Source organism: Kryptolebias marmoratus, linkage group LG10 (assembly GCF_001649575.2).
Source record: "Kryptolebias marmoratus isolate JLee-2015 linkage group LG10, ASM164957v2, whole genome shotgun sequence".
Lineage (NCBI taxonomy): Eukaryota > Metazoa > Chordata > Actinopteri > Cyprinodontiformes > Rivulidae > Kryptolebias > Kryptolebias marmoratus.
This window is the reverse complement of record NC_051439.1, coordinates 13,503,766-13,517,670: the sequence shown is the minus strand read 5'-3', so window position 1 is coordinate 13,517,670 and position 13,905 is coordinate 13,503,766. Positions and strand designations below refer to the sequence as shown.

Sequence of the window (13,905 nt, the reverse complement as noted above, 5' to 3'; positions counted from 1 at the left end):
AACAGAATTTAGAGTTTGACACAATAAGATCGGCCTTTTGCTGATCAAACATTATAGTTGATATCTGCCCAAACAGTTTTTCTTTTTGTATAATTGTCATGGAAATAGGGCTGCTGAGAGACGAAAAAAAATTACATTTTTAAATATAAAAAGTGAGCAAAGGACAAAAAATGAATTGTGGAAATTTTTAAAAGAACAACTTTTAGTGTTCTACACAAGCCCTGCTTTTACTTCCTGAAAATTTGTTGAAGAAGAAGGAAGTAAAAAAATAAACAGTGTCATTCCACTTTATTTGCATAACCCTGGCCTGCTTAAAGCAGGGGAGTCACCCAATGATCCCAGAATTAGCATGCTGTCACCTTCGCTGTCTCTTCTGTCATTCAGGAAAACAGGCAGCTGTGCAGACGTACGGACCCATTTCCCCATCAGCTGCAGAAATATTAATCAGGAAGCATCACGCGGCTTCAGTCCTCTCCCACCGCCTAACTGACACGTATTTAACTCGCTTTCATGTGCCCTTTTTATCGAGATGAAGTCGCATGTTTGTTTTTCCAACGCACGGGTGGAGGGAAAAAAAATTAAAGCTAAAAAAATTGCAAACAACTAAATGCATAAATCAGGCATTCCTCTGGCGTCGAGCCAAGAGTTAGATGGGAAATAAAAGCACAATATAATTAATTTGACTGCACAGGCAAAGACAAAGAATGTCAAAGATGCAGGAGCAAAATCTTTAAATATATAACATGCATCTTTTCTAGTTGTCTGTTTGCACATTTAGAGGATTTTCTGTCATCTACAGGCATGCCAAGTCAGATAATTCTATTTTTCTCCTTTTTAGTGCATTAGTGTAATAAATAAAACTTTAATTTCTTTGCTTTGGCTTTTGAATGCCTCAGTTTTAGTGCTTTGAGGGGTGAGACGTCTCTATTGTTGAGGAAACAGTGCCCCCCTGTGGCTGCAGAGGGGAAGTGCTCACTATATGTACAGAACAGAAGAGGAACAATAACCAAACAGTTACTCTCTAAAATAAAGATAAAGCTGATAAGATCCAACACGAAACTTCAAGTACATAGTTTGCTTTATCTTCAGCAAATGTTCTGATAGAGCTATCAAAATTCAGAGCCACACTTTAGCTGCTAAGATAGTAGGTAAATGCTCACAGAGGCATGATGAAACACATATGTAACGATGATTAAACATTACTGCTGTGTTGGTTGACTGAACACGACACAGACATCTGGGGTTCAAAGGCGAGGGCTGAATAAAGACCAACAAATCCTCTCCAAATGCACACAGATTTATAAATCAGTGCATCAAATAATGCCCTTGAGTCCCTTGGCACAAGCATGAAATCCGAGTCAGAGCGGCACGTTTTCACAAAAATATTTTATTCTCAGGAAAGGAGGCATCAGGAGCACCGCTGTGTCCTATGGCTTTGTGTACAGAGTTCCTGCAGAAGACTAAATTCAAAGAACAAGCCCTTGGGTGAACTGCGAGCCCCACCCATGTTTACCGAGGAGGAATGTTTGAGGCGGCTACTCTACAGCTGTTACAGAACACGCTCTTCTTAAGCAGTGGGCACAGTGTTTCAGCTTCAAGTGTGAGGAGAGGGGGTGGGGGGTGCTACTGTACACGTATGAGAAGCGTAGTGCGTGACCCCTGCGCGGCGGTTACAGAAAACCTGCGGAAATCAAGCAAATTCCTCGGCGGTGTGGAAGAAAAGTAATGCTGCTGACGCTTTAAAGTACGTGACAAATGCTGTTTCTGCAGAAAAACTATGTAAAAAAAATAAAAATGTTTTTTTGTTTTAGTTTAAGAGTCCTTAATCGTGGTGGATTTTGCCCTTCCGCGACACCTTAATGAGTTTTATCGACTTTATTGCAGCCTGGAGGTAAATTTAAATGCCGTCAACGTCTCATTGTTTTAATGCTTTCTATTGTTTTTTGAGGAACTTGTGGCAGAACTGACTACATTCGGCATACGGGCAGAGTCTGGAAAGCCATCCTCACACAAGAATGCGCAGATTCGTCCCAGATTTCGACTCATCTGCTACTTCGTTCGGGACAACTTGACTCATCTACACACAATAGAATTGACGAAATTTGGCATGCAGCGTGATTATATTGTTCGCATTGAGCCCCTACTGTAATCCCAGGCTGTCAACATTCCATCATAGCAGCAGTTTGGGGTTACGATTGTTTACAGAAACACTTTGGATTGGCCGTTGCCTCTTGCATGCGGAGAGAAAAGATCTTATATTTGGTATAATCTCTGGATGCTGCTGAGAATGTGCCCAGGTTTGACAGTGAGCAAATCGTTGGATCAGACCCAGGCTGGGATAAAGCTAACAAACGGTGCAGAATGAGCTCGATAGCAAGCAGGTGTTTTTTTTTTTCTGAACCTAGTGATGTTGTCTTAAACAGCGAGCGAGCCTCAGCCAAACTCGGAAAGCGGGTCGTATAATTATAGCAGCACCAGTGAGAAGTCGCTGTGTTCCCATACATTCATTGTGAAACCCTGTGACCTTGTTTTCATTCCTGCGTTGACTCTGTCAGCATTTTTTGGGTGGTGGGACAAGATCGTAAAAAGGGGTTTTGGGTGAAATGATGCAACCACACAGTCCAACCCATCCCTCACATAAAATCACACGTGCACTCAAGCGTTCTCACACACATTACAAATGAAGGAGAAAAATATATTAACATTTGCATTAGAAAAAACATTAAAAGGGACTCAGTGTAGTAAAATATCACTTGTGTTAGAATCCATGTGGGCTGTTGTTTCCTTATGTTCTGTATTCAAAACTATCTGTCTTCAGCTTCAACAAAATAGATATCTTTTTCAAATTCTAGTAAAAATATTCCCACTGTTCGTTGGGATTTTGAGGCACTGGGTTTTGTCTCTGTACACAAAATATTTGTTCTCCCCTCCTCGGAGTTTGATCGGTGAATGGAAGCCACTTTTAGTGAGTTAGATGATTCGGATGCCTTTAATAGCTGACAGCCAAGAGGAGCAGATGGGGAGTATTAAACCCTAAGTTTCTTCTGGCTTTTCTCCCAGCCAACAGTCCAGCTGTCTGGCTCTGTGGAAACTTTGTCCCAAGCCCATCAGGACCCGAACTGTGTATTCTGTTAATTTTTTTTATTTTCTTTCCCAACTAAACCTGATCAACATTGTTTGCTTGAATCAAATTCAGCTCGTTCCTTCAAGAGCCTCAGCTTTACAGCAGCCTGATGGAAACCTAGCAGGTACCCGACAGGACAGCTGAAACAGTATTTCGTTCTGAAGGAGTCAGACATTTGTGGTTCAGTGTGCTCCTCATCTTTGTTCATCACAGTAGCTGTCCAAACAGCCAAAAACGGCTCGCAAACAATCTGTAATGTTGTGCAGTATTCACAGTAAATGAACAGACCTGTTCCATTCCAAGGCGGGCTTACGCAAACAAAAGAAAGCACAAAATAATCGGAACCGTTTCCCAGCACATTCCTGGTTTCCTCTTCCCCGCTGGAGCACAGAGCGGCTCAGTCCACTGGGCCCTGGAAGATGAGCTTAGACCAGCCCTGAGAGAGGCTGAGCTGAGTGGCGCAGAAGGGGCAGGCGGCGTGGAAGGCGTGGGTGCCGTGGGGAAGAGGGATCTCCGACCAGTACTTGACTGACTTCTCCGAGCACACGTGCCCGCACGGCACAAAGGCGTGCGTGGGCGCGCCCGTGTCCACGTAGAAAGCTGGCTCGCAGCCCAGCCACAGTGGGACGTAGGGACCCACTACTCGGCACATGGGACACTCCCGCTGGTTGTCGGGCCCCTGCTCTGAGCGGTGGCCCCAGTTGTGGTAGCCGTGCACGTGGCCGCACGCCAAGTAGACCCAAGGCTGCTTGTCCTCCAGAGACGAGAGGACTCGACTGCGCTGCATGCTGGGGAATGCGAGGGTATTAAGACCGACGGGGCACTGGGGCCGCGCAGCGTTGATCTCCTGCCTCAGAGCCTCCAGGTGCTTCTGGGTGGGAGTGTGAAAAAGACCCTCAGCCGTACGCCACAACAAGGTGGCGCCACACAGATCCACCAGGGAGCCGTCCTGCAGTATGTTACTCTCATTCTCCACCTGCGAAGGGCAGAAACACTTAGTTTCAGGAAATACTGCTGATTCGTTTAGGTCATTTTCTGCATGTTTGAAACTACGGACCAGTTTTCCAGGAGTCTGTGCCGAGCGGGTCTCCCTCAGAGTATACACATCTCCACAAACAGAGATCTCTCTCCAAACACCGGGCTTGGACTCCTCCGTGAACCCCCCCTTAGGGTGCATTACCAGCACCCCGTTGGTTGTTAGGCCGTCCATGTGACCATCTGGGTTTTTCCACTTTGCAGCTTTTTCCTGCAGACAAAGATGATGGCGTAAGCTGATATTTCTGAACTATACTCACACTAAGTGATAAAAAAAGTGTTATTTTCATTCCATCTGAAGATTTAAAACCTAACTAGAGCCAGACTTGTAATCTTACAGAGATGCTGTAGGACCACAACGTTAGACTAACTAGTAATTACCCCGAGGAAGATGTTTTTGGAGGTGTCAAATCCAGCTGCATAAATACGAGCAGTATAGGGCGGGTTCCGTTCGCAGACGATTCGGCAGGCAAAGCGGGAGATGGTGCTCTGTGTGATCGGGGTCTCCTCTCCCTCCTGGCCTCCTGCTATTGTGTCGGTAACCACAAAGTCTATGGGGCTCTCAGTGGAGCGTCCAATCTGCAAAAACAACAATCATTCATAAGCATCATCACAATCTACAACGTGGCTTTACTGTCCGAAGATGATGAGAGCTTCTTCTCTATTCCCTGCAGATATTCAAGTTTCTTTTCTCTCAGTTTGAGAAAGTATATTTGACTTTTTATAACTCTGACATCAGTGTTATATTTCAAAACAGCTGGATTACAGTATGACCTCCTATGTTAGTAACACTACTGTGAGTGCTGATAAAACCAGTTTGTGTGGAAATGAAAATAAAACGTTTTCCAAATCTTTGAACATATTTCTTACTAACACTTTCTTTTGGAAGTCCACATGCAGGTCACTCTAGACTTTTACTGCAGAGACATCTTTATAAACAGGGCCTACCCTGAAAAAAGACTGGTGCTGTTTTAAAACCAGTTCATACTGCTGAAAATAATATAAAATATTAAATACCGCAAGATAGTTTTAGACTTAACTCCGCTTAAAAAAAAAAGTTCAAACCAAGAGAAGCTTGTAACTTTTCTGCATTGTGCTTTTTTCTGTTCCTTTTTTTAACTTCAGTTACATTTCATGAAATTTGCTTAATGTAAATAATATAGCGGGAGTTTTTACTACTTTTTGCAAACACGGTTTTTCTTCCCTTTTAAGCCGCAAAGAAGACAGCATAAGAACTGAGCAGAAAACTAAAGAAATAAAACATTTTATGTCTATGAAGTGACCCCCTTCTACCTCTAAGAGACTCAGCCTGTTTGGGATGCTCTTTAAACTCGTAATGTTTCTGACCAATAGGAGAGTGACCTCTTGAGTGTCTCTTTTAACACATTTTTGTCATCATATTCAAACATATCTTATTTTTTCTTTTCCTGTAAAACCTCTCACTTTGATGTGCTGACTAAAAGAAAATAAGGGTTAAAAGAAAATAAGAAAAAAATATTTGCATTCTGTTTTTTTTTGTATCGTATACAGTTGGACTTCTTCAGGAAACAGAGCTGTTTATTTTATTTATCGGTTTAGCTTTAGGTATTGCCACAGACTTAAGCTCAGGAAAAAAAAACAATCCTCAAACTGAACAGACACCCCAAAAAAAAGCATTTCCTATTTTCGTTTCCTCTTCTTTACATTTCTTAAGGTCATAGTTTTTGAGCAGGTTTCTCCTCTGCTGTGTGTAGGTTTTTAGTGCTTCTCAACGACACACTGGCAGGACACAGATGACTGCAAAACACATGTCCATCTTATCGCTTTATGCTCAGATTGATAATACAGGCAGAAAAGAGCTGACAGCACACACTTACTGAAGAAATGTAAGGTTTTAGAAGAAAAAAAAACACTTTATCTTGTTAAAAATACAATTTTTATTATTTATTTAGTCATTTTTTGGTGAAAAACTTGAAATATTAACTAAATAAAGCTTTTAAATGGGATGTTACAATCCTGTTAGTTTAGGTTTTTTATTTTTACTTTTTCTTTTAGATTCAGAAGTATCCTGCTAAACTCTAAAATTGTTCCTAGGTGTGAGTGAGAGCATGAATGGCCGCCTCCAGCTCCGGAAAGGAGGAGCGTGTAAAGAAAACGGATGGATGGATGGAGGATGGAAGTATCCTCCTAATAAATAACTGTATAACTGAAGTGATATTTACCTGAAACATGTCCGTGTCTTTATCGTGGCTGTACTCCACCACCACTGTCTGGTGTCTGGACAGCGTGTAGGAGATGCTGTGCTGGCCTTTACTGTTCACAGCCTGAAAGACAGCAACTCTTTACTGGCATGCCACACATCGGGGAACAATACAACCAAAAACATTTATCTTTCACTCGTGTAAGAATAAGGGCACGACAAAAACAAAAAGCAGTGATTTCTTGTTTTAGTGAAAAAGCCGTGAACTTCTTATTTGTGGCTTTAACACAAAAAGAAGTGACTGCTGGGTCACAAACAGGAACTAAAATACAAAATGTCTCACACAATCAGTGCATGTTAAATACAAGGACAAAACCAACCTCGTGTTTCGACACAAGACAAACTAGTGAGTCACATCCTGAGATTCAACAGCCCCAATGGCACTTTGTATGGAATATAGAATTGTGTTTATTTCTATCCGGTTTGTTTTTCCTCGCCGAGTAATTTCTTTGTTTTTTTGTTACCTTAAACCACACGGCGTGGCTGGAATTCCTGAGAAAGGAACAGAGAAGCAAGTGTAAAGTCACACTCCCATGACAGCGACCATAAACTGCCCGCTGGCCTCAGTTAGCACGAGTGTGCCTACCAGCTGAACTGCCAGTCGGTGTGCTGTTAAAGTCCAAGGATGACCCCTGCTCAACACTCCACCACACATGCCATCATCATCCAGGCCCTATCTGCAAATTCCACTTTCCAAAACATCCCCCCCAACTTGACACGTGCAGCAGGGAAAGAGGGAGCGAGAAAGTGGGTCATGAGAGCTGCCACGCTCTGCTGTAACATCAGACACAGACGGGGGGACGAATGTCATCATCGGCGCACGCAGATCTGTCTCGACTGCGCTGCTACAGAACAAATGGTGCTCCACCTGTTCAGCATCTAAAAGAATCGTATACACACTCCATATAGACTAATGTGTTTGAATATAGAATCAAAACAAAGCGGTTCCGAATTGAAGGATGGCAAAGACATCATGGGAGCTCCTCATTATCTGTCATGAACACCAGAGTGTGCACAGACACGTGAGCTTTCCCTCTCAGCCACTGGGCATTCTCGGTTCATTCGTAGGCTGCACACCGAGGGAGCGAGAGTGGGCTGGAAGACTGAGCTAAAAGAAGAAAGATGTTTTTCTTTCACACGACTCCTTTAGCGTTTGATATATTTAATCACTCTTCCTGATAAAAAATTGGCTCGCCACGCTGTTCGTCTCCAAGAGAGAGTTATTTCTGACCGTCGTGTCCAGCTGAGAAAAGAGGAGGGCCTGTTGCAACAACCTCATCCTCAGTTCACGCTCTGTAATCCCTGGCCTGGTAACAGGGTGGCAAAGAGGAACGGCAGTGAAAGAGGAAGAAAGTCACAGCACTTCCTGCAGCGGAAAAAACCTTCACATTGTTCTGCTGTGCCACATACAATGCAGCATAGTTCTCCGAGAAACAACACTGATTCACCGCAGCCCAGCATTCAGCTCGATGTTGATTTCTTTCTCAGAGAAAAACCTCTAGAGAGTTAGGTTACTCAAGGTTACAGTAACCTGAACCTGAGAGCCTTTTGGTCACAAAACAGTAACGAATGTTTAAAAGAACAGCAAAGGTGAGCAGGTCCTTCTTTAGCAGATTTGCTTGGGAACCAATAAGAACACAGGAAGGCCTGCATGTTGTACTTGCTCTCTGGTGTGAAGAGAAGCACAATGAGGCCCAGCTGGAAACTACAGTTACTGGACTGGAAACGTGAACACAAAGGTCTGCCAACAATAAGATGAAATGTGCAGCGGAAGGTTCCATCAGCTACCGAGATCACCAAGAGGTCACTTTGCCAGATTTTTCTTTGACTGCGATTCCACTTTTGCGTTCAGCCGCATTTTGAATCGAATGAACTTTCCGCATCTACATCTGAAAAACACTCAGCGCCATTTGTCACTGTTGCAAATTCACCCGCCTTTCTAATTTTGTTTTTGTCCAAAATGTGCATCAAAAGACAGGCAGGCAATTCTTCATTCCCACTGAGAGTGAGTTCATTAAATTGCTAATTTATCCTTTTGTTCTGTACCTTGCTATCCTGGGGTGTGTTGAGGATGTGCACAGAGCTCGGCTTAACACCATTGGCTTTGGTCCTCTTGTATAGCGCAAATCTGCTTTTCCGTCTACCCCGATCTCCATTGGGCAGGGAGCCATTGTACCTGTCACAGAGGGGGGTTGGGTTAGGGTGGAGAGAAGGGCAGCAAATTCACTTTTAATGTTTTTTTTTCTGGATGAAAAGGCAAACAGCTTTTTTATGGCTGAAAAGAGATGTGTGTAATGAGATTTACAAGCAAAATTCTTGTAATCATATAAAAAGTACACATGGAGATTTAGAAACATTCGTGTGTTTTGAAAGGGAGCTTTTCCACGCATTACATCACTGGCAATCTAATACACTACATTAGTAATCTAAGCGTCACCTCGGATAATGTCTCTTATTACATAATGCACTCCAGGGCTGGTGATTTCAGTGAGCTTTAACTATGTAAACTACAGTGATTTTTAAGCTCTGGGTCTCAAGCAGGCGCAGACTGAAAAACCTTCATTCTGAGCAACGGACTGACTCACATTACATTTTCCCCAGATCAGAATTGAGCACAGGAACATCTCAAAGCATCTGAAATCTATCTGTTCCGTGTCTCCTAATCATTTAGTAACAGACTCCAGCTCTGACCTTCTGTCTGGTGTGAGGCACCTTGTCCAAACTCCTCCTCGCGAGTAGGGAAGCCTCTTCCGGTAAGACTGGTGATCTCTCTGTTCACCAGCTGGTTCCTACAGCTGGGACACCCCATGCTTTACCCCCGTCCAACACATGGGCCTTCTGTCACACCCTCACATGTAACCACAGTCTGCTAAACAACCACTTCGGACAGGAATATTTAATTAAAATCCACCAGCCTTGCCTACAAAGTCATCTAAAGACAGACATTCTACCAACCACAAAATAATATATATAATAAAAGCTACGAGCCTTCTTCTCCTCCACCCTACCTCCCTTCCAAGCTAGTCCACCTGTCTCGTGTCTCCACGAGGCTGGCCAGGCACGGAAACACATGGTCCTAGTCAGCACAGTGCACAAAGCTGGCCTCTAAGACAAGCCACCCACAGAGAGCTACAGAGGCACTGAATCATTCTGTGGACAAACTATAACTAAAGGCCTTTTCACACATAAGACAACAACTATCAGTCAGGTAAAGCTACAGCATTAGGTCATTTATGGTTATTTTATTACGTTTAACGCAGCTTTATTCAGACATGCCAGTCATACTGACAGAAAGAGCACGTGCAATACAGTATTTGACCCAAAATTCCGCCCACTCTCACCTGTTTTTCAGATGAGAGGATGCTCACCACATTAAATCCTGTAAATCCTTGTAAAGCATGAGTTTTCTCATAAACATGTTATTTTGCCACAGAACTAAATTTCAAGCTGACTAACAACAGTTGAAAATATCTCAAATCTACCCCAGAAACTCCCCGCCTAAAAAAAACACAACACTGTTCAGAGTATTGGCTGGCTGCTTGTACCTGAATGCCTCACGCTAACATTCAGATGACATGCAGCTTAGCGTTCTGCACCATGATGAATTCTCCCGCAGAACACCTTTAAGTCTGTAATAAATGCCACACGTGCTTTCAATTATTTCATCATTACACCGAGGAACAATACTGTGTCATCCAGGAGCTGCCACCATCACATTAGCTAGGACAGGTTCTTTAAAGCAGCGCTCTCAACTAATTGTGATCACTTTCCTTTTTGACCTGTGCCAGACAGAAAGCGGATTTACCTTCCAATATTTAGCAGCAGGGATTAGAAGACTCTGGTGTATCACATATCCTCCAGGGTTGCGGTAAGGAGCCAACAGCACCTCCTACCTCCTGCGCTAACATGAAAGTCTGGCGTTCACAGAATAAGGAAGCGATATGCTGAGTAGTTCAAACACTCATTAGCATGACAGGGAGTCGAGGGTGCTCTTTAGGAGTCACAGAATATGTCAGATGACCCTGCAAGGTAAGATCAAATCCTATTAAAGTTTTGGGTTAAGGTAACCTAAATTGTAAACCTACATTCTGAGCAAACACAGTCCAGCTAAAGTCACTTTTCTTCAACTTAATCAATCTAAATTTTTCATTACAATCAAAGATAGTCTTTTTGTCTGTTACAAAAACAAATCAACAACCCGTGGACGTCTGTACCAAGGATGAGTTGATTTATTCGCCTCCTTTGCTGAGCAGTTCTCTACGGCAAAAAGTAGAAAGTTCAATCAATAGGCCCAGTCTCCCAGCCACAAAGAACAGAGGAAGCTGAGGAAAGGCAAAGACTGCACCCTGATCAATCCATCCTTTCATTTCCAAAACACTCAGCCGGCCCTACCCACCACCCCTTCCTCCTTTCAGTGACCAGCACTGAGCCAATCCACCCCAGCAGAGATGGAGGGCAGTCATGCAAGTAATAGGAGCCACCACGGCAGTCGTGACAACAAACCACAGAGGAACTGCTGCTCAAACAGGCTTTGTTCCATGCTGTCAACTATCTTGTCTACCATCAGCTTTATCAATGGGATGTGATGTCATGGCAGTAATTTTACACCCGTCACATCTGATTCACATATGTGTCTTGATGTCAGGAGACAGAACAAAAGTCCCAGCGTCAAACCCACCACATGCTCAGCCTTGGGTAATAAGCAGTCAGCACTACTTTTTGTCCCAAACAATAAGCAGGATAGCTGTGAAAGGACAGCTGGAGGTTAAGGACACACACAAAAAAACACATTATACTCTCAGTCTTTAACCTTTATGCAAAACATTTCAAGACTGTTCAACAAAGGCTGAGTTACAGAACTGACCAACAAGTTTTAAAGTGTTGGAAATGATGAACAACATAGTTCAATGAGAATCTAACAGCCCAGAATATGAGAAAAAGGTCATTTGTAGGTGCTATATAGTCATTCGGTTTTCATATGATAAAGTGCTACATCCTAAATATACTTTACGATGAATTAAAGTAAATAATAATTTCAGCTCCACTTCTTAGTTGATAATACTTTATGCTGTGGCCATGATTCGTTTGTACCAAAATGCTCTGTGGTTCTTCAACCCATTACAAATGACTGGAAGAAAGTTAAACATTTGTTAGTATAATGGTGTTTAAATAAGGTCACCGGTATCAGAGAGGTCCTTCTGGTTCTGACTGCGCCGACTCACTGAACTCCCATGAGCAAAGACATAAACACTAAATCCACAAGACTTTGTTGTTACTATACACTACCTTTGCTAAAAAGCAGGGGGCTAAAAGTTTCTATAGTCATAACCTGTAGTGAGGCAATATCATCAAATTTTGCTACATCATCCATGTTTATAAACTTCTCTAGAAAACAGGAAACTTAGAAGAGGAAACTTTTCAATTAACTTCCTTTGGACCATTAAACAATGCCAATCATAAGTGCAACACAATAATATTGACATAGCTACGATTGCAGTATTAGCATGATGGGTCAGGGTGACCAGTAAAATAAATTATGATTAAAGATATATGACAATCTTAAGATTATCAAGCTCAAATTAAAGCTTGGTTTTAACTAATTAATAGTCTTGTTAGTACACTGGGAACCGCACAATGATGAGGTGAGTAGTTCGATCTTAGGGCTGCACGATATTAAGAAAACTGACAATATCTACTGTGATAAACCCAAATTTTTCCTCACTTTATCTTCTGTCAGCAATACCATTTAAACCAGGCGTGGGCACTAAGACCAGTGAGTCTGCTGGATTCAGGAATATATTATTAGCATGAAGAACATGAATGGATGGTACTTTAAATACAACCTATGATTTGTTGCTGTGCTTTGCAACAGCACACTCAATGATAAGTTTTCAATAGATACTTCTTATGCACTCTTCTAAACACATTCCATTTTCTTGACTCTTGATTTGCACCTAATGCCCAGAGTTACAATTGCGTCTAATATAGATTACTTGATTTACATTTAGTTTTTGTTTTTTTTAATTACTATATACATCATCTGACAGGCTCTAATTACCTGCTCCATTGTTAGGATAATAATGTCAACAGTTGAGGTTCAAATCCTGACTCTGAGTCAACGTAAACACATAAATTATTCAATGAAAGCATTTGGGAACACAACAATAAAGTATCGACAGCTTGAGTGAACGTGTTGCAACATAAGTTGTGCAGTCTGAGCTTGTGATAGCTGTAAAGGAAGCAGCCTGGGGGCCTGGGGGTGGGGACCATCACGACTTCCGAATTCCTGAAACCCCATGAATCCAACTTCAAGGCAGGCAGGGAGGAGCGCTCCGGTCCGGCCAGAGCCACAGAGAGAGGAGGAGGGGGCGGTGTGGTTCTCTTCTCGGCAACTAAAGTCGTCCTGGACGTATTTATTACCTGCGTGTACGGTTTTATCCCCTGTTATCAGAGAGACGTCGTCACCGACTGTTACAGGACCGTGAACGCATCTCTCTAACCGCGCACGTGTCTGCTTTATGGAGTAACGTGAGCTCGTAAATTTCTAAACCGAGCCCGGTCGCAGGAGCCTGAGTGAAACTTGATCATTGCCGTAAATAAAAGCAAATTACTGCAAAAATTAAAAATAAAAATATCAGAGCCAGCTTTCCGAGGAAGCGGCTGAGTGAGTGACCCCCTATTGGGAAACTTTTAACACAAACACCAGCCCTCTCCTAGGTCCATACAAGGTAAAATAAAAAAAGGTTAAATACATGAACTTACCCCAGTACTACCAGCTCCCCGTATTTCACCGGGTCTTTGGACGGGGCGCAGTGCTCTTCTTGGCTCGACGAAAACATGAGGCTTCTTTACTGTTAGCTACACGGCAATAACGGCGACTCGCACAACACCGGAATTTCCTTTTTTGTTTCTGTTTTTCTTAAAAAGCACAAAAAGCTGTCATCTCAAACCACACACCGAACACCGTGTGTGTATGTGTCTGTGTGTCCGTGTCAACACGAATTCGGTTTTCTTGAAACAAACTGCTCTTTAACTTCCTCAGCGTGACACAACACAACGTAACTTAGTTGGCGGTTGAATCCGCTCTAAAGCAGATACAAAAACAGCGAGGAGCAGGGCCGGAACGTACCATTCACTTCTTCTTTACTTTCTGTAGGGGGGACTTCCTAACGGCTCCTTCTTGTTACGCTTCACTCTGGACAAACGTTGCGATAATTTTGTTATTTATAGTCATAAAACTAATAGATGAAACCCTTCTCTTTTTACTTTAATACCGAGTCGCTAAAAAAGTCAAAGCGAGATTATAGCACTCGACCATCTCGCAATGTCTACGAATGGTACATTCTGTTATGTAAACAAAGAGTACAATTTGGGAATTCTTAAAGGGAACATATTCTGAGATTTGTTTTTCTTTATTTAACTAAGCACTGTTTTTGTCCTAATATGTTTTATATCAACACTACAGGATAAAATAGTGTTTTCAAAAATGCTATTGACTTTTTAAGAA

At 42.5% G+C, this 13,905-nt stretch overlaps 1 protein-coding gene across 1 annotated transcript; it reads right to left on the bottom strand.

Annotated features, from left to right (window-relative positions):
* Nucleotides 1–1,366: 1,366 nt before the first annotated feature.
* peli2 (pellino E3 ubiquitin protein ligase family member 2) lies at nucleotides 1,367–13,485 on the bottom strand. Its single transcript, XM_017417073.3, has 6 exons — nucleotides 13,161–13,485; nucleotides 8,445–8,574; nucleotides 6,361–6,462; nucleotides 4,541–4,738; nucleotides 4,182–4,370; nucleotides 1,367–4,100 (listed from the first exon to the last, which is right to left on the bottom strand). Exons 1-6 carry the CDS (start codon nucleotides 13,235–13,237, stop codon nucleotides 3,522–3,524), a joined length of 1,275 nt encoding a protein of 424 aa, XP_017272562.1. The 5' UTR covers nucleotides 13,238–13,485; the 3' UTR covers nucleotides 1,367–3,521.
* Nucleotides 13,486–13,905: the final 420 nt, after the last annotated feature.